This window comes from Scatophagus argus, chromosome 2 (assembly GCF_020382885.2).
Source record: "Scatophagus argus isolate fScaArg1 chromosome 2, fScaArg1.pri, whole genome shotgun sequence".
Taxonomy (NCBI): domain Eukaryota; kingdom Metazoa; phylum Chordata; class Actinopteri; family Scatophagidae; genus Scatophagus; species Scatophagus argus.
The window spans coordinates 22,141,858-22,163,644 of record NC_058494.1 but is presented as its reverse complement, the minus strand read 5'-3'; the positions used below and the strand labels follow the sequence as shown (position 1 = coordinate 22,163,644).

The following is a 21,787-nucleotide window of genomic DNA, read 5'->3' as shown; positions in this document are numbered from 1 at the left end:
TCCTCACCTGAGCACTAGAGGTCAGACAGGGTGTCTGATTACAAGAGAATCCAACCACACAATCTCAGTGGGCCTTTTTGTATGAATGCGAGGAAGGTCAATGACTCTCTGCTGTGGTCACCGAACGGCTGACGTTTCGCTCTGAGGTTGATCAGATAGAGGGCCAAGGCTAGTGATATTTTGGCAAGCACACAAGGTTTGAGTTTGAAACCAACAAAAAAAGGGGAAAACCCAAAGTTCACTTACAGCCTGGTTAAGTTGTGAAAGTCTGAGAAAATTAGTTTTGAAGTCTTTGATAAGTCAGGGCTCTCTTTCAGGACATGCAGTCACTTAACATGATACACTACAGGGGTTAGATGTAAATGTGAAGTAAGTTGAGGTAATAAGGAAAACACAAGCTGTGTATCCAGAAGCAGATATTTTATCAGTGCTGGACACTGAAAATAAGCCCCCCTCTTCCCTCCATGTGTGTGACGACAGATTCCCCCTCCAAGTGCCCATTCAAGAGGAACAGTGGACTGCAGTGTTTGCCCTGTGAACAGAGCCTGCAGTGACTGCTTGCACAGAAACACTCGCCTCTGTTACCCCTGCGTTTCACACACAAGCCATGTTAGACAGCCATAAGAAAAATCTTGTTTTATTCTCCTTCTACCACGTAGAGGATGCATGACATCGATGGGCTGTACATGAAAAAACAAACAATGAAATATCCTATTTATACATAAAATATGTCTTTTGGTAGTGAGATCCGTCCATGCACTGCAAATTGTCTCTCGCTCTCACTCAAACACACACACACCACACTGTCACAATGCATCCACACTCTAATCCATCCTTCATAAGACTCATTTTACCGTGCTGGATGTCCTCCTGATAAAGCTGGACTTAACCCCAGTTTATGCCTCTCATGTATTACCATTACATTTGAATCGCAGCTAAGATAAGCAATGAATACCTTCAAATTTTGAAAAACGTGGAAGGAAACATCGTTAATAAACAGAGTAAAAGTTGATGGACTGCGTGTTGGATTCTTTATTTCCAAGTAAAGGGTTTTTGATCCTATGCACCTGCCTCTGCTACTTTGTGGCGTGCGACTCCTGTTTAACCTGTAGTCCAAGTTGCAATTCTAAATCCTTCCAAGGGAGATGGACTGTCACCATCTCCTCACTTGTTTTGCATAACACAGGAAAAATATAAACACATTTTGTGTAAAAATGTAACATGCACATCAATGTAGGTAAACAATATATATCTAATGATTTCACAAAACTTTTGGCTTACAAAGAACAAACTGAGCAAGGAGGTACGCTATTTTTGGTGACCAATTTTGTTAAAATTATACAAACAGAGTTGCAACTTGGGAAATCAGGTAAAATCTTTATTATTGTGCAACAAACAGAGTATAAGAGTAGGTAGAAGAGTCCAGAATGATTCTGGAAAACTTACTGCTGGACATGAATAAGTTTTGGGGTTTTCCAAAGATCACTGGATATTTTAAACAAACCAAACAAATATTTATTACCATGGCTTGAATGTAATGAAATCTGAATAGTGTCATGAGAGGCAGAACCTGGTTTGGGATGTACAAAACTTTTGCGGAGGCCATGAAACTCCTGGCACTTCAGATCACAGCTTGTCAAACAGTGCCTGCAGCTTTGGCAGCATCTAAAGACACAAGCATTTGGAAAGAGCTTGCAATAATCAAAGCCAGCAGCCAACCACATCAAACTACACCAGGAACCTTTAGTGGTCAAACCTAAATTTCCTACTGTACATTTTCCTACTGTACAGCTCTCTGGTAAATGCAAACAGCTGTGTTCACTGCTAAAATGTGACAGTGCTGATATGATCCTCCTCAGTTTCCTATCATTTAAAGGTGATTTAGCCTTGCAGCTGTGTCTCATCTTCAGGTGACCTTAAATGTTTTATCTGCATACATGTATTCTTAATTATTGTTCATATTACTGTAAAAATAATGGTAAAGAACTGAAAACGTATGACTTGACACCAGTGTCACAATGTATTTTAAATGACATCTAGGAGGCAGTGGTGTTACACCAAGATATGGTAATCTGTAGGTTACACTTACTTAAAAAAAGAACTTTTTTCCAAATTTGGCTTGGAGTCCACTTCAAAACAAATACTCGAGTCTTTACAACCAGGTACCATCTTAGCCCACAGCTTTAAACTAACAATATTACCACAAACTGCACAACACTAAAACCTCAAAACTTTTTATCCGTGTCTGAAAGGAAAAGTCACCACTGTGACCGAGCCATGAGGATGTCCGGCGAAGACACTGCGCTCATGAGGGAGCGTACTGCTGCCATGTCTGACAGCTGTGGACATCACTCTGGGCTCAGTTTAAATAAGACTGTTAAGATGTGTGTTTGGGTGTTGGGGTGTGTGTGTGTGTGTGTCTGCAGAGCAAATTTAGATTTCAACAATGTGTTGTTGTGACTGGGAGTCTTGGAGTCCTGCAGTTGAATATGGCCGATTTTAGAAAAAAGAGATTCTTCATAAAAACTTCATTTCAAATATTAGAATTTTTCAGCCTTTTGAAATTAAAAAAAAAAAAAAATTACAAAAAAATCAACAAGTTTTGTTCATTCTAAAAACAACTCTGATGCGCTTGACATGTGATTGTGCTTTTGAACACATACTCGCACAGTCCAGCTGTCACGGTCATCTGATCGCCGGGCGATCCACGTTGTCCGATTTCACAAGTAATGCTGGACTCCAACTGTGCACGCCGGTTTTTCCACATCGTCGTCATCAGTGAGCCCCCTCCGTGGTTCATGGGGCACCGACGAGACCAGATGGAAACATCTGAAGCAGCCTCTGATGCCTGCAGTAACAGCTTTATGCCTTGGCTGGTTTTGTCAGCAATAAATAAATAAATACTCCTGTGGTCAGGTGCACAAAAATATGTCTGTCTGAGCATGCTCCGTGACCCGTGTCTGATCCCTGAACCTCGCTGTTTTGCCAGGACACTGATGTTTGTCTTACATGGCACTCAGTCTATTCGGTTGCCACAGATGGTAAAGCGGTCTATTTCCAGCAAATCTTTCTTGGGCGGTCTGTGCTCCAGCCCGTCCCCTTCGAGTCCCGTGTTGACGTTGATAATTTTGTCATCGTCCTCGTCTGGCGTAGTCAGGAATGTGTCTGAATTGCTCTTAGGTAGTGTGGGGGCGGAGCTCTCTTCCATGTTGGCTGCCTGAGGATTGTCTGATGCCTGCGATATTCCTCCTTTGTCAGTTGTGGGTTCTGTTTGAGACAGAGTGGTGCAGTTTATCACAAGCAGCAGAGGAACATAAACACATAGTAGGACTGACAGTTCACTAGACCCCTCACCAGAGCAGAGAACAAATGTCCAATTATAGTATAGCGACTGTGGTTTTGACAAGCTTTGAATTTCTCTGCATGCTGATGCAGTGAGCACAGGGCCTGTAGTAAGAGCCATACTCAACCTTTAAATAGTTTGGAGGATAGTAACAGAATTACCTCTGAAGCCAAAAGGCGCATTAATTAAGTTCACTAATGATTAAATTAGATTGTTGGGTTAGAGATTACAGGTTTAACAAAGCACCATTCATGACTAACACTTTGTAATACTTCTGTAGGTCAACCCGGGATGCAACTTTAGCAAGTCTGTCCTGTTAAATTTTGGGAGGTTTACACATATTTATGTTTGCCAAACGCATTGTTTAGTTCTCAACTTAAAACCCATTTAGGGTTAGTCAACAAGAAATGAGAATTCTGCTTTCATCTACATCCATCTGCATATGTACCTGCAGGAGGAGAAAGTTTTACAGGCACTGCAACAGTAACTAAAAAGGGAGGAGCCTATTGTTAAATTTGGGAACAGACACATGAATTGATCGCTACCTTGCTGTGGTGCAGTGTGAACATGTTTTGTGCGGTTAGCTCTGGAGTTCGCACGGCTGGAGACAGCAGAGGGTGGAGGGTCAAAGAGCTTTTCTTCCATGTTGGCCTCTTTGACGAACACACAGGACGTCCCCAGCAGGACAATGCTGTTGAGCACCTTCAGAGTGATCATCCTGCTCACAGACACACGAAAAGCATTTAAACAAGCATTAAAAGAGTTTGTACAAATACACACACAGAACTAGTAACACTGCAAATGTGAGTTCAAAGTTCTGAAAAGGAAATGTGACATTTACCCCAGGTAGAACAGCAGCACACACATAAAGGAGAGTGAACCCTGGATCTTCACTGAGCTGGTCACTACTCTGATCAACTGACAAAAAGTAAGACACAAATACAAGATGAGGAAAGTGTAAAGTGTGTATACAGCCAACATTAGAACATAGACAGGACAATGGATGGATAAAAAGTCACTGACCAGCAGAGCTAAAGGAAGAGGGATGAAGCCCATTCTTCTGGAAACTGAGTCACTGTAGTCTGTGTAGGCCTGAGACACATTTAAGACATTTTGATGCATCAACAAACAATGTTTTTCTTCTTCCACAATCATACCTGGTACTTCCAATGTCTCTGCTTGAATTTGACTACTGTGCATGACTGCAACGGGACTTTTGCTATAGTTCAAGCAAAAGTCAAGTTATATTTAAAGCAGATCAGATGCTCAGTACTACACTTTTGGAAAACACACAGGTGTGTTGTTAGTGTGTATTTTCTTACAAAGCAGTGTACAGAGGTCAGTACCACAAAAATGTCAATTAAAATGTGACATGATTTCTAATGTACTTTGGTATTATCAGAGGAGAGTAGCACCAGCAAGGTATTTTGCAAAAAATGATGATACACAGAATTAAAAAAATAAAAACATTTTTATGACTAAATACAGTGCATTACACAAGTGCTTAACTGCATCCCTGTGTGCATAAATTTGAAAAATTCTGGTTTAATTTATATATATATACACGCATATCTTTTGGGAGTTCAAAAGTCAAAAGTTTGTGTAGAATTTACTCAGCAGATAATGGAGACACTGTTCATATATCAGCTTATTTCACTCACATTTTTCTGCCGACTACTGACAAGATCGAATGCAAGGCTGGCTCTGTATTCCCCGTATACCTGGACAATAACAACATTAGTCAGCCAAAGTACAGACATCAAAATATCAAAGCTCAAGACGCAGTCACTGTCATGTATGAACTGAGCAGAGGGTGTCTGTGCTGTAACGATGACAGGTGATAAATCTTTACACTCAAAGCCTGAAGCTGCGTGTTGTAGTCTCATAATTAGCTTGACTGTTTTCTATTTTCTGTTGTGTGTTAATGAGAGGATACAGTAAGGGGACTGGCAGGAGATGAGTCAAGATGAATTTTCATGAAGTCAGTGTAAAAAAAAAAAAAAGACAAAAGTGAATATGGGCACATGAGGATTAGATGCAGAAGGGCATGGATACACAAGTGCTTGAGGGGTAACTGTGTGTGAGTGAGGTTTGTGTGATTAACTTTGACAGTTTGGAGATAAAGGGGTTAATCCCTTCCTATGGAGCTGGTTTCTGTTACATAACCAAAGTTACAACTCCTTGAAGGAAATCAAATAGGAAGAGAAGCCAGTAGGGAGGGAGACGGGGAAAGTCATGATGAAATGAGAAAATCGTTCCGCTGACTGACAGATTCCCTCCAATACCACAGCAGACAGTGCGAGTGTGTGGGTGTGTGAGACAATGAGGAAGACAGGAAACAAGACAGAAACAACCACCAATTTGTAAAACACAAAAAACATCAATAAGAGAGAGAGAAAAGGGAAAGAAGGAAAAAAGGAAATCAAATCTGTTGTGTTTAAAGATCCATTCAGCTTTGAAAAATGGTCCACTTGCTAGTGTTTTACCCTGAGTTTTCAACTGCATCTCAGCATCTTACCGCAGACTTTAAGCGCTATTACTGAAACTATTCTGACAATCAAGTAATTGTTTCTGCTAGCTGGATAAATAAGATGAAGATGTCATTTTGGGCTCTGGGAAATTGTAATGAGCAATAAAAAAAAAACTGAACTTATTATGAAAATGAAAACACATGGTATGTCAGGTAAAATGGCTCTGCTAATAACCCATAAATTTGTAAAAAGGGAGCAAAAAAGTCCATCAAATGAGCAAACTTCATTGTCTGACGAGGACTGTAAGGCGTGATTTAAGGCACAGGAAAAAGCCAATGGGTGTACAGCCTGGAACTGGTCTTTAAAACACCTTACACACACTGCAGGCCATAATTAGGATTTTCAGGCCAGAGGGAGAAACGCACCACCACAAGTGAACAAGTACATGCGGCCTTCTGTAGTAATGCCTTGTGGCGAGAACAACCAAAAGGTGCACCATAAGCTAATGACTAAGCTGTGAAAACGCTATATGCAAAAATGACTCACATCAGCACTGATGTCATTGAATTTGGTGATGAAGGCGTGCTTGACTACGTCCACGGCAACCTCCGAGCCTATCACCATGACTACATCAGGAAACAGCACCCACAAGTGGTCTAAAAATAAACATGTCAACACTGATTAGTGTCAGTATTCATTCAATATTAGTTACAAAAGTCACTTCAGTGCAGCACTGAGTTGGTTACCAGGGTTCCATGAGAACTGCTCCATGTTTCTGAGACAGACGATGAGCAGGAGGATGTAGTTGGTGAACCTCTCTTTAATGTCTGTGGGAAACAAACAAATCAATCCTGGATTAACCTACTTTGCACTCACTGAGACTGCACTCGATTCCATAAATTTACCTTGTACTAAATCGCCAGGTTCAAAGAGGGAGCTACAAAATGTCCACAGACAACTGATTCTGTGGCTCATATTTGGCTGTTTTGGGTACCTTGCAGCACTTACCACTGTTTGACATCTGGAAAAGGTTGTTCTTTTCAAACTTCTTAAACACACTTCCTTTAATCTCCACAAACTGCAAGAAAAAAACAGAAAGGAAAACGTACTGCCTGAACCAACTGCATGCTCTTTTAATTGAGCTAAATGTGTTTGTGTGTGTCGTTACTCACGTTGTTTGACATCATGATGGTGAGCAGGGACTTGTTGTGGGAGTTGAAGGCTACATTGAGAGTGGTGGCCTGAACCATGATGAGGATGGCATGGAGAACTAGATACAAACATGCTGAGGAAAAACAAAAACCCAAAAACTGGCAACTAAATAAAACCATGCTGTGTTAATTATCATACACCCACTGACATGCACAATCTACCAAAGCCATGTATGAATGCAAGAGAACTATGAGACATTTTACTTTTCCTTTCTTGTGCATTTTGTTTTTCTCTTTCCTTGTTCTTTTATCTGCTTTGTTTTGACAAGCCGCTTAAAAAAATTAATAGATTACCAACATTATGACAGATTCATTTCATGTGGACTGACTTGCTGACTAATCGTTTCAACTCTAAAGGTGTTTTTTTTTTCCTAAACTCATGTACAGACTCAGACTACAGAAGCAACAACACAAACAGACTGGCAGCAGCCATCACTGTTCCTTCTCAGCAAGGATACAGACATAGAGCACAGCCATGAGGAAGTGAGGAATCACGCCTATGTGCGCCCTCTTCTTCTCCTTCGGTTCTGTGGCTGTCCAGTACAGAGCGTCCAGGATGTCCTGGCCAAATGATGAGAACAGGCGGTCCGCCACCTGACAGCACAACAGGGGAGGGACGAGAGGAGGCAAGACAGCAAATGAGTCGGTGACTAAACGCACATAACAATCAGAGCAATTAACATCGTGAAGTATGATCTGGGTGTACCTCCAGCATGTTGTATATGATGTACAGTTTGATGACAGACTGTCCTCTGATCAGGTGGTACATCATGGAGTAATCCACATAGCTCATCATTGAGTAACACAGCACCATAATGAAGCCTTTCAGTACATCGCACACTTGGGCTGGCTGGAGCAAGCGGGAGCCACTAAAACACACGAACGAATGGACAGACACACACACAGAGGAAGTCTTCAGATAAGAAAGTCTTGAGAAGAAAAAGAACAGAGCAACAGAACAGGTCATTGGAGCTCTACTGCCCCCTAGAGGTTAGGAACAATACTGCATTGATTTTTTTTCTGTTTACCTGTGAGCGGTGTCATGCAAACGTTTTACAAAATCACTTTTTTTGTAATTTACACATGGGCCGCAACTAACAATCATTTCAATTCATTTGCATAGCTTAATTTTTTGTTAGTTTATGAAGTGTGAGGGTATCATAACAAAATCTGAAGTTCTTCATCTTCAAATTGCTTGTTTTATCCAGCCAGAGTTGAACGTTTAAAGATAAGAAAAGGAGCCTTACATCTGAGAAGCTGAAAACCAGAGAATATTAGACATTTTGCTTGACAAATGACTTGAATGACCTCAACTCAATCAATTACCAACATTACTGTCAACCGATTTTTTTATTATACCAAATGAATCTCCACCCCTAATAGCTAAGCATATACTTTACCTGAGGCCACAGCAAGGCAATGTGAGGAGCCGTAAAAGGGCCAGAATCACCCTGAGGGGCAGAAGGGTGAATACGTAGAGAAAAGCATCCAAGCAGAGGAAGAAACCGAATGTCATCAACTAAAGAGAGAGAGAAAAAGAACAAGAGAAAGACACAAACAGGGAGAACATTAATTTATTTGTGACTTAACATTTCCTACAGTGTTTGTTGGTGCAGTATATGTTGTTCACCTTCTCCAGCTCCTTGGGGATGCGGAGGCAAGTGTAGACCCTCTCTCTGCGCTCCGTGTATTTGGCCTCATTGTGCTCCAGGAAGTAGCCTCTGGTGAGCTCAGTGGTTATAAATCTGACCAGAGACAGGTCTAGAGCCAGAAAAGGACAGACACAAAGCCCTGAACACATACACGTCACAATTTTTTTCCCTACACTTGAAAAAATAACTTCCACATCCTACACTGACTGCATTCGACAAGGCCACCGGCAGGCAACGGTCATTCACCTGCATTTGTGTATGTGTGACCGAACCCATAGGGTTTGTGTGGTTGCAGTTGTTGTTGTTAGTTGTTATGTTCAATGTCTGTCTATTTGTTTGTAGTTTTCATTCACAGGTAATATCGTACAGTATCCTCCCTTTTGGCTCACTAAGAAAAGTACAGTCAGTGACAGTCAAATGGGTTCAGCCACACACACACACACACCTCTTGTTATTGGTTGAGGCTGCAACTCTGCTGGTCAAAGTTCTCCAAAGCTGAACTCCAGAGGCAAAGAGGTGAGTTTGCTTTGTCAATGGCAAAGAGTGTTTTATTTGCTCATTCCCCTGCACTGAATGGAGTGAATGGGGGGCGAATACTTGCATACTTTGTGTCTAATCACTTCTTCTTAACATCTAACTAGCAGAGTAGCAAGGACATTGACATAATTATAAAATATTTAATTTAAACAAAATACAATCGAAAATATCTTAATATTTGCAACAGGGTGCCACTTGCTGCCATTGGAGGGGATCTAATATGGCAGCCAGTGGCACTCCTGTGGCAGCAGGTGCCGCCCTACCTACCTACCACCTGCCAGCTTCACTACTATGACTTGTCAAAATGTCTGCTGTGAAAATGACCTACTCTGACTACAGTTTTTTGTTTTTACTGGACTCTCACAAGTACCTCAACTTCTGGGAGGTGCAATACGAAATACATGGAGCGCCCTTTGACTGTGCGAAGCCTCGTCTAAGCCATGACAAAACAGACCAAAAGTACACAATAGTATGCGCACATGAGTGTCGACACACTTTTGGCCGTGCACGGTTTGTAACGTATCCACTCAGGAGCAATTCTGAATGCACCTGGGGAAAGAACTGACGCGACAGAGAAACAAACTGGCCTACTGAATTCTTGCATGATTACACACAGCAGCGATGTCCCGTTGACAGTCCGGACAGCTAACTGCACTTATAATGTGGATGCATATAACTTAACTTATCCACCTAACTGTACTTTAACTCAGCTTAAGTGTTCCACAAACCGTAGTTGTTGTGGTGCGAGCTAGTTAACGCACACCCTGAAACCAGGCGCAAACTCGGAGCAGCGACCAAAGATGATTAAATCTGCAACTACGTGCTCAAGCAACGTTACTATCACCGATGACTACACACATGGTGCAGTCACACAGTTATCTGACACAAAACTGATGTGCCAGTAAATTCTGAAAACAAACACTTCAGCAGCTAGCTAGCGCTGTCAAACTGGGTCTGTGGCTGCAACAGCGAAGCTAACACTCACCTGACATGTTGCGTTTCTGGACCTTACTGCCGCCATTTTTATCGTTGAACCTCAACGTCTCCGTGAGTCTGCCTTTCTCCTTGTTCTTCTCTGTTTTGGCAGCCTTTGTATCCCTCTCAATGTCCTCCTTCTCCTTCTCTTTTTCCTCTCCCAGACCTGACGACAGCGAATCCGCCATCTTCGCCAAACTGTCTCATCTGCTGCCTGGGAGACTGACATCTGCGTCACATGACGTGACGTCATCACGTCCTGCCGTTTCACCAAATCACCAGCAGATGTCGCCAACAAACCCAATGAGTACATTTTACAACTTTAGCTGACTGAAAGAAACCTTAATTGCTTTATTTTGCTTTTAAAAGGTAGCAAAGGTCTCTCAGTCTATCAGCACTGACTGCTGAGAACTTCCATAGGTGTACACCTAACATGTTTAATTTTGTTTGGAGGGGAAAATTCTTACCTACCATCTGAGATATGTTCTGTGTAATTCTTTCCCACAGTGACTGTATCTTGGAGAATTCCTAAATACAGTGGAATAATGTTCTCTTGTTGCCTCATATTATTTCTTTTACTATGTGGCAATTAGTTTGTGACAGTATGCCCCACTGAAGCACAAAGTAAATGTAAAGATTTGACATAGAGTCTGTAGTTTTCTTTAATATTGAGAATCTCTCTTAAAGATGGGCATTAAATCAAAGTATGTAATTTATTTAGTTAAATCAATCTGTGATTTGGTCATTTTTAAAGACGAGAAAGAAAGATGGCTCTGTGTGGTGGTTTGCTATGGTGAGGTTGGAGGTATTTTCAGCAGCACATTTGCTACTGAATGATCATGGAAATATTATGAGAATATTGTAGAAATACTACAGGCAGCACAGTCTCCCTCTGATCCTCTAGGTTTTCTGTGGCTACATGTTGCTACTTGTTACTTTGATCATGAAGGTTACAGAGTTTAGGTTACAATATCTTATAGAAGTAGATGTTTTTATGATATAATTTAGATAATATAAGACCAAACTGACAGAAGGATAGGATTGAGTGAAAGGGAGTCCAGATACAAATCCATCTACCGCATCAGCACCTTGGATAGCACCACAGATTTATCAATACACAGCCCGGTTAGGCTACTGAAATGTCAGAGCCGTGGTCGAGGCCACAGGTATGGGTCAGACAGGTCATACCACATGGTTATTGGTTTTGGTTTCCTTAATCAAATGGCAACAAACTAACTGTATAGTACACGCTGTTCATGATGTGCATATGATGGAAGGAACAGGTTTCATTAAAGCCTCACAGCTCATTAGGGTCTGGGGTCCCCTAGAGCAGCCTTTTAACCACTTTGTTACACCCTACTCTGGTTATTTAATTTAGTAATATCAACCATGTACAGGATCAGTATCAGCTTAAAGCTACATTTTGACACACTGTCTCAAGTTCAAGGCTCATCTCAGGGCCCTTGACATGTCTGCGGCACAGGGGATTTTGGTGATCCAGCCTTGGTAGTTGATGGAGGATAATGCAGAGGAGTGGGAGTACAGAGCATGAACAGAAACACTGCCTGCCGGTCATTAAGGCTACTCAAAAGCAGTGACTCAGACTGTCTGAAAAATAAAAAAAGGGCACCAGCTGCATGCATTTGAACAGGGGTCGTGATGCATTTATAGTGAAACAGTTCCAGCATACTTACCCTGGAGGAGGTGGTAGAGGAGAGGATGCTGGCAAAACCGCGGGCAATCATGGACAATCCCTCTCACCCCCTCCACAAAACACTGGACAAGCTAAAGAGCAGCTTCAGCAACAGACTCATTCAACCCCGCTGCTCTAAGGAAACGATACAGGAAATCGTTCCTACCTACTGCCATCAGACTTTATAACTCATCTACCTCTGTCAGAGCCATAATTACACACCTGGACTAAATCTACCGCTCACCTTTTTGCACTTTGAAAAATAGTATATTCTGATACTGTTTTTACTATTATTTATTTTCATACAAGTGCCCTTTAGTGTGTTTTATTCTGTTTTTAATACCCAGTATTTTGTGTCATTGTGTGTTTTACTGTATTGAAGTATACAGAATTTCCCCTCAGGATGAATAAAGTCATCTATCTATCTATCTATCTATCTATCTATCTATCTATCTATCTATCTATCTATCTATCTATCTATCTATCGATCTATCGATCTATCCATCCAGAGTAGACTATAAACCACTGTGGCTTCTCCTTAAGGGCACGTATTAGTGCACTTAATCACACTTTCTCCACTAGGAGGGCGCCACTTTATCACATTTTTATCTCCATAGGGGCATCCAAGAATATGTAAATGAATAAATGGAGCATGCAAAAGACAAGATAAGAGATGTGAGACTGTAAAGCCCTCATTGCCTAAAGCCATTGGTCCTCCAGGTAATGCTCTCCCTGACCTTTGGGGTTTGTGTTACACTGGGCAAGCTGTCATCCTGACACCATTAACGATACTTCAATGGTTTTATAGCTGTGACGGCCTCAAAAGGTCACCAAGCATGTTAAGTTTCATTGCAGCCCAAAAGGCCAAGCCGCGAAAGTTAATTCAGCTCCTTGAATAAAGAGAGAAGAGAGAGAGGGGGAGCAGGGACCAGACGCACGGGGTTAGGGGATAGAGTTTCTCCCGGTAAGAGATCCCTTTGACCGCCATAGATTCGGTTTCTCCTCCTCCTCTGAGACTCACGCGCCGAGAGAAATGACTTTTTTTAACGATTATTATTGATTAATATTATTTTTGTTGTTGTTGTTGTTGTGTTCCCTAACCGGTAGAATAAGCTGATGGTGATCGCCGAGTGTGAGAGCGTGTCGCTGCCCGGCGTCGTGTCCCCTCCCTCGGGTCGCCATGGGCTCGTAAGATGCCTTCGCTGTGGAAGCGGATAACGTTCTCGGTGGCCTCGGCGCTCTGTGTCGGCTCGGTGGTGCTCCTGGTGGTGGCCCTGTCCACCGAGCGGTGGGTCACCGGGCGGATCCTGTGTAAAACCGGGGCCGAGATAGTGAACGCGTCTCATCCCGAGTTGGACCAATTCATCGGGGACGTTTACTACGGTTTGTTCCAGGGAGGAAAGACCAAGAAGTGCGGACTGGGCAAGAGGCGCTCCAAAATATACAGTAAGATGAATTTAAGTGTGTAGGCACTGGACCTCTCTGCTCCTTCATGGCAGAGAGTCTACAACCACCCAGTGTGTTCAATATTACATGAACAAGGACGTGTTGTAAAAATGTACGTTTGATGTGGCTTTTCCTTTTACATTATATAAACAAAAGTATTGGGACAGCTGACCATTACACCAACAGCTACAACAGCCTCCACTCTTCTGGGAAGGCTTTCCACAAGATTTTGTGTTTCTGTGGGAATTTCAGCCCATTCATGCACTAGAGCATTTGAGAGGTCACACACTGATGTTGGACCAAAAGGCCTGGCTCACAATCTCTGTTCCAGTTCATCCCAAAGGTGTTGGATGGGTTGGTGGGTTTGAGGTCAGCCCCCATTGAAAACAGCCCTCATAAAGAGGTGTGTCTGGATACTTTTGTCCCTTTGTGAGTGAATTGAAGATGGCACATTGGATCTAAAGTCCAACACCAAATCAACACCAACATCACCTCTGGTCCTCAATAAAGCTCTGATGAAACACAACAACAAGATCACATCTTTAAAAGGACAAAACAAGTCCCAGAGTTTCCAGAAAATGCCAAATACAACATGTGTACAAAATAATGCAGGAGGCATCTAGAGAATATGTCCATTTGATTAAATAAATCAGCCATGAAAACACAGATTTTGGATGATTTGATTTCACATAAGCACACGGACTAGCTTATATATTATATCAGTATAAATATTTGTCCAGTCTTAATGCTTAAAGGAAAACTGTATGTTAAGAGGCTTGTCCTGCACAAATGCACACTTATTTGGAGTGTCATTAGATCTTTTCTGTTTATAATAACTATTAGGCATTTTGATAGCCTGTCTTTGTCCTTCACATACTTGACTGGTCATTTTTGCTTGGTATAAATTCCAAAGAAGCATTTAGGATTGCAAGTGAAAACAAACTTAACAAGAGACATCGTATGTGCTGAAACATACATACAGTCAGCTGGTTAGTTATATTTACAACTTAAATAACAAAGTGCAAGTCTGTAAGTTATAGATCATCAAGTTAGAACAAACAACAACCCTTTTTTTGTGTCTGTCTGACCGGTCAGTTTTCCCAAAGCTTGTGCGAACACTCAACGGTGGCCTTCACATGATGGTGATCCTCTTCCTGCTGGTGGCTGTGGGCTTCGCGTTGGTCAGTTTGTCTTTCTGCATTTACAATGCACGCAAGGTTCCCTACCAGAGCATCAAAGGCCACAAGGGCCTCTACCTGTGGAACTTCGCTGCTGGTACACAAAACAAGTTTGTCTTTACGCTTTCCCTCAGAATTTCCCTCAGATGCTGATATTTTTTTTCTCGCTTGCTTCACATTTTCATCCTCATTTCTTCAGTTTTACACTTTTGTCCACTTTGTTACTTCTCCAGGTAACACCCCTCTCTTTGTCATCACCAGTTTCTCCTTATTTTAATCTAAATGCTTAATATTTTCTCTCACACCTCTTTTTTTCTGTGAGTGTTTGTTTTGTCTTAATTCTTCTGAGCCTTACTTTCCCTCTCTAGTTTCCTTCCCATGACGTCTCTCTTCCTCTTTTTCCAGCTCTCTTCGGTGCCTTGGCCTCGCTGTGCTTCCTGGCAGCCGTGAGGCACCACAGTCTGACGGAGCGGGTGGCCAATCATCGCGAGAGCCTCTTTGTGCTCGTTGTCCTGGATGACAGCCTGGACTGGTCTTTCTGGCTGGGCGTTGGCAGCGTCGCGACTCACTTTGCCGTCTGTGGAGTGGTCGCCATGAGCCGGATCAAACTGCCCAAACCGGAGATCAAGAAACCTGAAGAACCCACCATCTCTTCTCTGGACCTGCTCTACTGAAGCAGCATTGCCATCTGCATTTACATCACTGGTCATTGGTTGGAGCAAAGCACAATGACTGACAGCGGAGTGAAACCAACACTGTGCCAGAGCCTCCTTTGCTTCACGTGATGTGGCTCATAACAGCTTGAGTTGGCTGTTTTATGTAAATTCTCACTCAACAAATCACTTTCCTGATTTTGTCAGTGATAATTACTAAAAGAATTGAAGTGTTGACTGGAAAAGTGGTTTGCTTACTCAAAAGCAAACCCAGTTCCTCCCTCTCACTGTGTGGCAATTTCATAAAACTCGTTCATTTTGGAATACTGACATATGAGAACAGAAAGTGTAACTCGCCATTTGGACTCTGGATGTCTTGTGCTGTTTATATTCTTCCTGTAGTTGCAATATGTAAATACATTTTTTCATTGTATGTGTATGATGTCATTGACAGATCTGTTTTTCGGTCACTTTATGATGCACGGTGTAAAGTTTTGACCGTCATTAAAGCGCTTTTATGACACATGCTGGTTTGGTTGTAAGCTCCTTTTTTGAGGCAGCTGCAAGACTTCAGAAGAATGAGAAAACCTTCCATTGCTTTTAAACTAACATTTACAGAAAACACTGATTAAACTGTTAGTTTGTTTGTGTTTGTTTATTGTTTGTGTGTTTTATACTTACTAATAATCAGTTGATCCCTAGTTAACAGTGAATGTCCTCAGTTCAGATGTAATGTATGCTATGTCAAGTCACTGTTTTATAGATACTGATGCATGTGAATGAACATTAATGTTGATAAACTTAAATTTATATGTTACTACGTAGCTTATGAGTTTAGACACAATGTCATCGTAATTTGTTTGTTTGTAACTGAAGTTGTCAAAAATATAGTGAACAACATTTCCCTCTGAAATGAAAGAGAGTAGAAGTACAAAATATCAGACAATAGAAATAGGTTTACTCAAGTACAGTACTTTAACATTGCACCTAAGCACAGTATTTGAGCTATTGTGCTTACTTTATTTGTTCTGTTTGCACCTGATTTTAAGTCTCTTGCGTTTTCATGCTTCTGTCGCTAGGGGGCGACAATCAACAAGGGCCCGTCTTTGTCGCTTGTTAGTGACGTATGAATACCGCGACGCTGTCAGGTCGAGCTGGAGCTGCTGCTTTTCGCACATGCACCGCTCTGCGACCTCTAAAACTCTGAGTTAACAGTTCGGGTTCGGGTTTATATATGCAGAGCAGACCACAATGCTTCTTCTGAGGAGAGCTGCGCAGACGGCCGTGCGGACAAACCACCGCAGGTCGTTTTCTGCTTCACAGACTCACTTAAACGAAAGAAGAGTAAGTAGCTAACGTTAGCCTGTAAAACATTAGTTTACAGTTAGCAACATCAGTGACACACACGGGATTCATTTAGTTCTTTGTGTGGGTGTAGAATATATGTTCGTTCATAGGTGTCTGTCTGTCTTGGAGCGTCTGTTTGTCTTGTTGACGCTGTGTTTGTCTGCAGGGTCTGGTCCTGGGTGTGTTTGAGAAGGAGGGAGAAGAGGACAGCCTTCATCTGACAGAAGCGGCCACACGTTTTGACCAAAGTCTGTCCGGGAAGCTCTCTGAACTGCTGAAAATGTGAGTCTTATGTGCTGATGACAATATACACTCAGGTGCCAGTTTATGAGGTACTTCAAGCAAAAACTAGTTCAGCCTGATGCTGCAATGAATCCTGCATTCATGGAGATTGTAATTTTTGTTGAACCGTTTCACAGTGATGTTGATTACAACTGTGTGGTCATTCTGGGGGACAGCTTATCATTTAGCTAAGTTGACAAGATATTAGAAACACCTGGCAGTATAATACAACACAATTCAAACTCCAACCTTCACTTCCCGAAAACATTGAGAGTTTAATCGTGGAAACAGCAGTTGATAAAATACTGTCTTTGGCTTTTCACCTGCACAACACTTGATGTTTACTCTGTTTTCTTGGAATGGTGGATGTTCAGAGTTTTGCTTCTGGAAAGTTTAAACAAAATACAGTATATGGACAAAAGTATTGGGATGTGACACCACTGGAGGCTTTGGTGACATCACTTTCTAAGTGCATGGACATTGCTGTGGAGTTGGTCCCCTTTTTGCAGATTTAGGATGTAATTAATGAATTAATTAACATTTGTACTGGCCTGCAAAGAATGACTATGACTGTCTGCAATTTTAGTTATGTAATTCCAGGTATACATATTACGCTCACTGATAAATTGAAAAAGTTCTTGGTGTTGGGCACAACACAAAGTTATTTTGATATTTTTCTAGAGAGAAAAAAGTGATTTGTGCTTCCCTAATGTTGGTAACAGCTGTGGAAATACAAACACTAACATTGTGTGTTTCTAACTGACTTGTTGCATAGCTGGTTAATGAACCGATTTTGTTTTGTATTTTCCAGCTCTGGACCAGCTCTCAAAAAAGGCAAAAGCAGAATATTTTATGGAATCCATAAGGTAACAAGGTGTGATATTGAATAAAGAAAACTGTGTCTCTTGTCAACATCGTTGTCATTAAATATGTCCTGTGCCTTCTTCAGGACTTCCCGTGTGTCGCGGTTGTCGGGCTGGGTAAGAACAATGCAGGTGTGTGCGGGGCAGAGAACTGGGACACCAGCAAGGAGAGCATCAGACAGGCAGTGTCAGGTAAGATGTGTGACTCTGCTGGCTACGTGGAGGATTTTCTGCAGTCAGTGCCAGGCTGATGTGTGTGTGTGTGTGTGTGTTCAGCTGGCTGCCGCTTACTTCAGGACCTGGAGGTGAAACACGTGGAGGTGGACGCCTGTGGAGATGCCCAGTCTGCAGCAGAAGGTGCCGTTCTGGGTTTATTTCAGTATGATAATCTGAAGTCCAAGAAGAAGGCCAAAGTGACGACGCAGCTTCATGGAAGGTGGACTAACTGCACAAGACGTGTGCAAACTTAACTTCGCAGGTATTTGACTCTTGGGTCAATACAGACACCTGCAGCACCGTGCTAATGTGTATGACTGTGTGTATTCGCTCTTAGTGCTGACTCGGTCGGCTGGGAGAAAGGAGTCCTGTATGCTGAAGGCCAAAACCTGGCACGACTTCTCATGGAAGCTCCAGCCAATCACATCACTCCCACTACGTTTGCCAGCACCATCGAAGAGAAACTAGCGCCGCACGCTGAACGAGTCACAATTAATAAGAGGTTTGTGCTTCATTCGTCATCGCAAGGTCTGAAGTGTGTTATTTTTTTACAGAGCAACCTTTTATGGTTTATGTAAATGGAATGATTATATGAACATCTCAGCTAAATTGAAGTTTTCTATCAATGGAAACAAGGTGTAGTCCAATCATTGATCCTTTCTGTACGCTGAAGAGCCGATGGAAGAACAAAGTTTGTGTCTAATAATTCATGCATTTATGCAGACATCAGGCTTGGATAGAAAAGCAGCAGATGGGAGCGTTTCTCAGCGTATCAAAAGGTTCAGATGAGCCCCCCGTCTTCCTGGAGCTTCATTACAAAGGTTCTCCAGACAGCACGCAGGCTCCGCTGCTCTTAGTGGGCAAGGGCATCACCTTCGACAGGTAAACCGTAACAATACACACCCCAGCTCACTGCCATCGCCGTGAGTAAGCGTCCACTGAACACGTGAAATACTCACATTAAGACCGTGTGTTTCTACATTTGTCCCCTGTCTCTGTTTGCTGGTAGTGGTGGGATTTCTCTGAAGCCATCTCCTTCTATGGATGCAATGAGAGCTGATATGGGGGGGGCTGCCACCGTGTGTGCGTCTGTTGTCACAGCAGCAGCTCTCAAACTGCCCGTCAACATCATCGGTGAGCTTCTTGACAATAAGAACATCAGTTTTCCATCATATATTATTAATGAAAATGTCTTTATAAATTATCAGAAGTCCATAAAACACCCACCTGACTTTCTTAAATGTTTTAATGACTTTGAATCACTGCGTAGGCATTTATTTTATTACTATCATTATTATTATTATTTGTTTTTACAATAAATCAGGTCTGGCTCCCCTGTGTGAAAACATGCCCAGTGGAAAAGCTACTAAACCAGGTGATGTTGTCACAGCCAAAAATGGAAAAACAATCCAGGTGGGTCGAGCCAGGATGAAGCTTCAAGCAGTTATCTGAGTGTGATACGTTTGTGTACAGATGAACAGGTTTTAGAAACACCTGCTGTTGTGTGCAGGTTGATAACACAGATGCCGAGGGCCGACTGATCCTCGCCGACGCCCTGTGTTACGGGCACACGTTCAACCCCAGAGCCATTGTCAATGTTGCTACGCTAACAGGTGGGATTTTCCAACTAATTTGTTCACACAGTGACACCGATGAGCAAAAATGACCGTGTTTACATCATGTTGTGAGAGGTGTTTTGACTTTCTACCTAACCACGGAAATGTGTACAGAGTGCAGGAAGTTCATAACAGGTGTGTGGAGGGCATTCGAGAGTCTAGTGGTTTAGATGCATATCACATAACTGCGATGTCTCCCAGTTCAAATCATAGGCCTTTCATACCTCCCCCTCACATTTCGTCTACATCCTCAATGTAAAGGCAAAATGTTCAAAAAATATCCCTAAAAAGGTGCGTAATTTGGCAGAAAACTGTAGTGATCCTATAGTATCCTTAACCTGTGATTACAGCACAAGATGCCTTTTTATTCTTCTTGTATTCAGCCTGTCTGGTATATCTCATGCAGTCACGTTTTTCTTTGTGTGCTTTTTGTGACACCAGAGAAGATAAATGAACACATAATATGCAGGGAATTGCTGATTTACTTACTGTCAATAGAATTTCCCCACACGTGACCCTTGTAGTGCAAATAATGCAAGATGACAGTCACCAAAACTGTCCAATGAATGAGTTGCCCTCCCATATGTGTTCATATTTACAGCTATTCATTTCTTGGTAATAAGTGAGTGAACATGTAATGGACCAAGACATCAGTTGTGATGGACCAGCTGAACTGAACACGAGGTGTGAAAGCCAGCTTAGGTTGATGATATCATATGACTAAATACCAGATATGCAAATATCATTCATCACTTTTAAAATGTGGTCTCGTCTGTACCTAAGGTGCGATGGATGTAGCTCTCGGCTCAGCAGCTACTGGAGTATTTACAAACTCTGACTGGCTCTGGGAGCAGCTGCACAAGGTACTGTGTCTGCACAGTCAACACACTCTTGATATCTCAGTCTCTCAGCTCCTAAGGTGACTAATTGTGTGTGTGTGTTTAGGCTAGTGTTGTGACAGGTGACAGAGTGTGGCGGATGCCTCTGTTCCAGCACTACACCAGACAGGTGACTGACTGCCAGCTGGCTGACCTCAACAACATCGGCAAGTACAGCCGGTATGTATCTCGCTTCACTCAACAGAGCGCCTGCAGCTTCTGCTTCAGGCATCAGGGTAGTGCAGGGCCCCAAGCTTGTCAGAGCCCAAACCATTCAGCCCAAACCTGAAAAAGGGCAGCTTATTGACAGTAAGCTGGATCAGGACTAAGACAGATACCAAGTGGCTCGCTTTCTCAGACTTATAAGTACTGATATAACAATGATTTTAGGTGAGAACGTGCAGGTTATTGTAAAAGTCACTGTCATCTACATGTGTAGAGATCACAATTAAAATTTTGCATGTAAGAGTTACCCATATTTATAAATGCACAATGAAAAGAAAAATGTTTAAATGTTAATATGCAAAACGAAGACAAACAAATGAGGCCATGAACTAATGCATTTAATCTGATATTTAGAATGGGAATATATAATAAACAGAATTATTTTAGCCTGATGGCAGCATGTTAGTTTGAACTAGGCTACACTTAAAGAACATTACTGCTCATTTATGTACCTGAATCTGACTGTTGTGTCTGCTGATTATCTCTGTAGTTCTGGCGGCGCATGCACAGCAGCTGCGTTTCTCAGAGAGTTTGTCACAGCTCCTCACTGGGCCCATCTGGACATCGCTGGTGTGATGAGTAACAAAGATGAAATTCCCTACCTGAGAAAAGGCATGTCTGGAAGACCGACACGTACGCTGGTGGAGTTTGCTGCCGGACTGACCCACAATGCCTGAGTGACTGACACAATAGCACATAGGAAACTGACTGTGAGCTTCTTCTCTGGAGAGTTGAACAGTGATATCGTGACAGAGACAGAGGCAGTATACTGTTTTAACAGTATCATTTCCATGAAAAATGTCTGAAAATCCTGGCAGTGATTCCTCCTTGTACTTTGAAAACCATTCTGGAAAGCTTTGATGTTTACACACAGCTAATGCATCAGTGTAAGAGGTTTTCAAGTTTGTTTGTTTTTTTCAGACCTCACTTTAGTCCAGCGTCTCCCCACATTGTGGTGATTTCAGCTGAAAAATCTCGAAGCTCTGTAGCAACTACATAATTCACACAATTAATGTTGTATAAATAAACTCTTTAAGAATTTAATTGTTGTTTAATTGTCTCACCCATTTGTCATCTTTATCTTTCTGTCGTTAACACAATGTGAATGTAGTCTACCTGACCTAAAGTTTGTGGACACTATTGTCTTTGATGAACTCCTCATTCTAAAGCCGTCAAAGCACTACCTGAACAGCATCCGCTG

At 42.1% G+C, this 21,787-nt stretch overlaps 3 protein-coding genes across 4 annotated transcripts; 2 read left to right on the top strand and 1 right to left on the bottom strand.

Moving 5' to 3' along the window:
- Positions 1-621: 621 nt before the first annotated feature.
- On the bottom strand, positions 622-10,428 carry tapt1b (transmembrane anterior posterior transformation 1b). Its single transcript, XM_046370606.1, has 14 exons — positions 10,200-10,428; positions 8,656-8,786; positions 8,426-8,544; positions 7,732-7,894; positions 7,484-7,619; positions 6,987-7,084; positions 6,823-6,892; positions 6,561-6,641; positions 6,361-6,470; positions 5,005-5,064; positions 4,367-4,435; positions 4,185-4,261; positions 3,889-4,061; positions 622-3,267 (listed from the first exon to the last, which is right to left on the bottom strand). The coding sequence occupies exons 1-14, from the start codon at positions 10,375-10,377 to the stop codon at positions 3,017-3,019; spliced, it is 1,716 nt and encodes a 571-aa protein (XP_046226562.1). The 5' UTR covers positions 10,378-10,428; the 3' UTR covers positions 622-3,016.
- A 2,280-nt stretch (positions 10,429-12,708) lies between these two features.
- Positions 12,709-15,673, top strand: clrn2 (clarin 2). 2 transcript variants are annotated; one of them, XM_046399283.1, is made up of 4 exons: positions 12,709-12,846; positions 12,990-13,328; positions 14,424-14,603; positions 14,912-15,673. In XM_046399283.1, exons 2-4 carry the CDS (start codon positions 13,076-13,078, stop codon positions 15,178-15,180), a joined length of 702 nt encoding a protein of 233 aa, XP_046255239.1. In that variant the 5' UTR covers positions 12,709-12,846; positions 12,990-13,075; the 3' UTR covers positions 15,181-15,673. The 2 variants fall into 2 exon arrangements, with proteins under 2 accessions (XP_046255239.1, XP_046255248.1); XM_046399292.1 differs by having other exon boundaries at positions 12,709-13,328.
- A 611-nt stretch (positions 15,674-16,284) lies between these two features.
- Positions 16,285-21,630, top strand: lap3 (leucine aminopeptidase 3). The gene is made up of 13 exons (XM_046370593.1): positions 16,285-16,503; positions 16,673-16,788; positions 17,600-17,654; positions 17,738-17,843; positions 17,928-18,087; positions 18,205-18,369; positions 18,591-18,749; positions 18,877-19,001; positions 19,192-19,280; positions 19,378-19,480; positions 20,267-20,346; positions 20,429-20,541; positions 21,077-21,630. Exons 1-13 carry the CDS (start codon positions 16,411-16,413, stop codon positions 21,261-21,263), a joined length of 1,551 nt encoding a protein of 516 aa, XP_046226549.1. The 5' UTR covers positions 16,285-16,410; the 3' UTR covers positions 21,264-21,630.
- Positions 21,631-21,787: the final 157 nt, after the last annotated feature.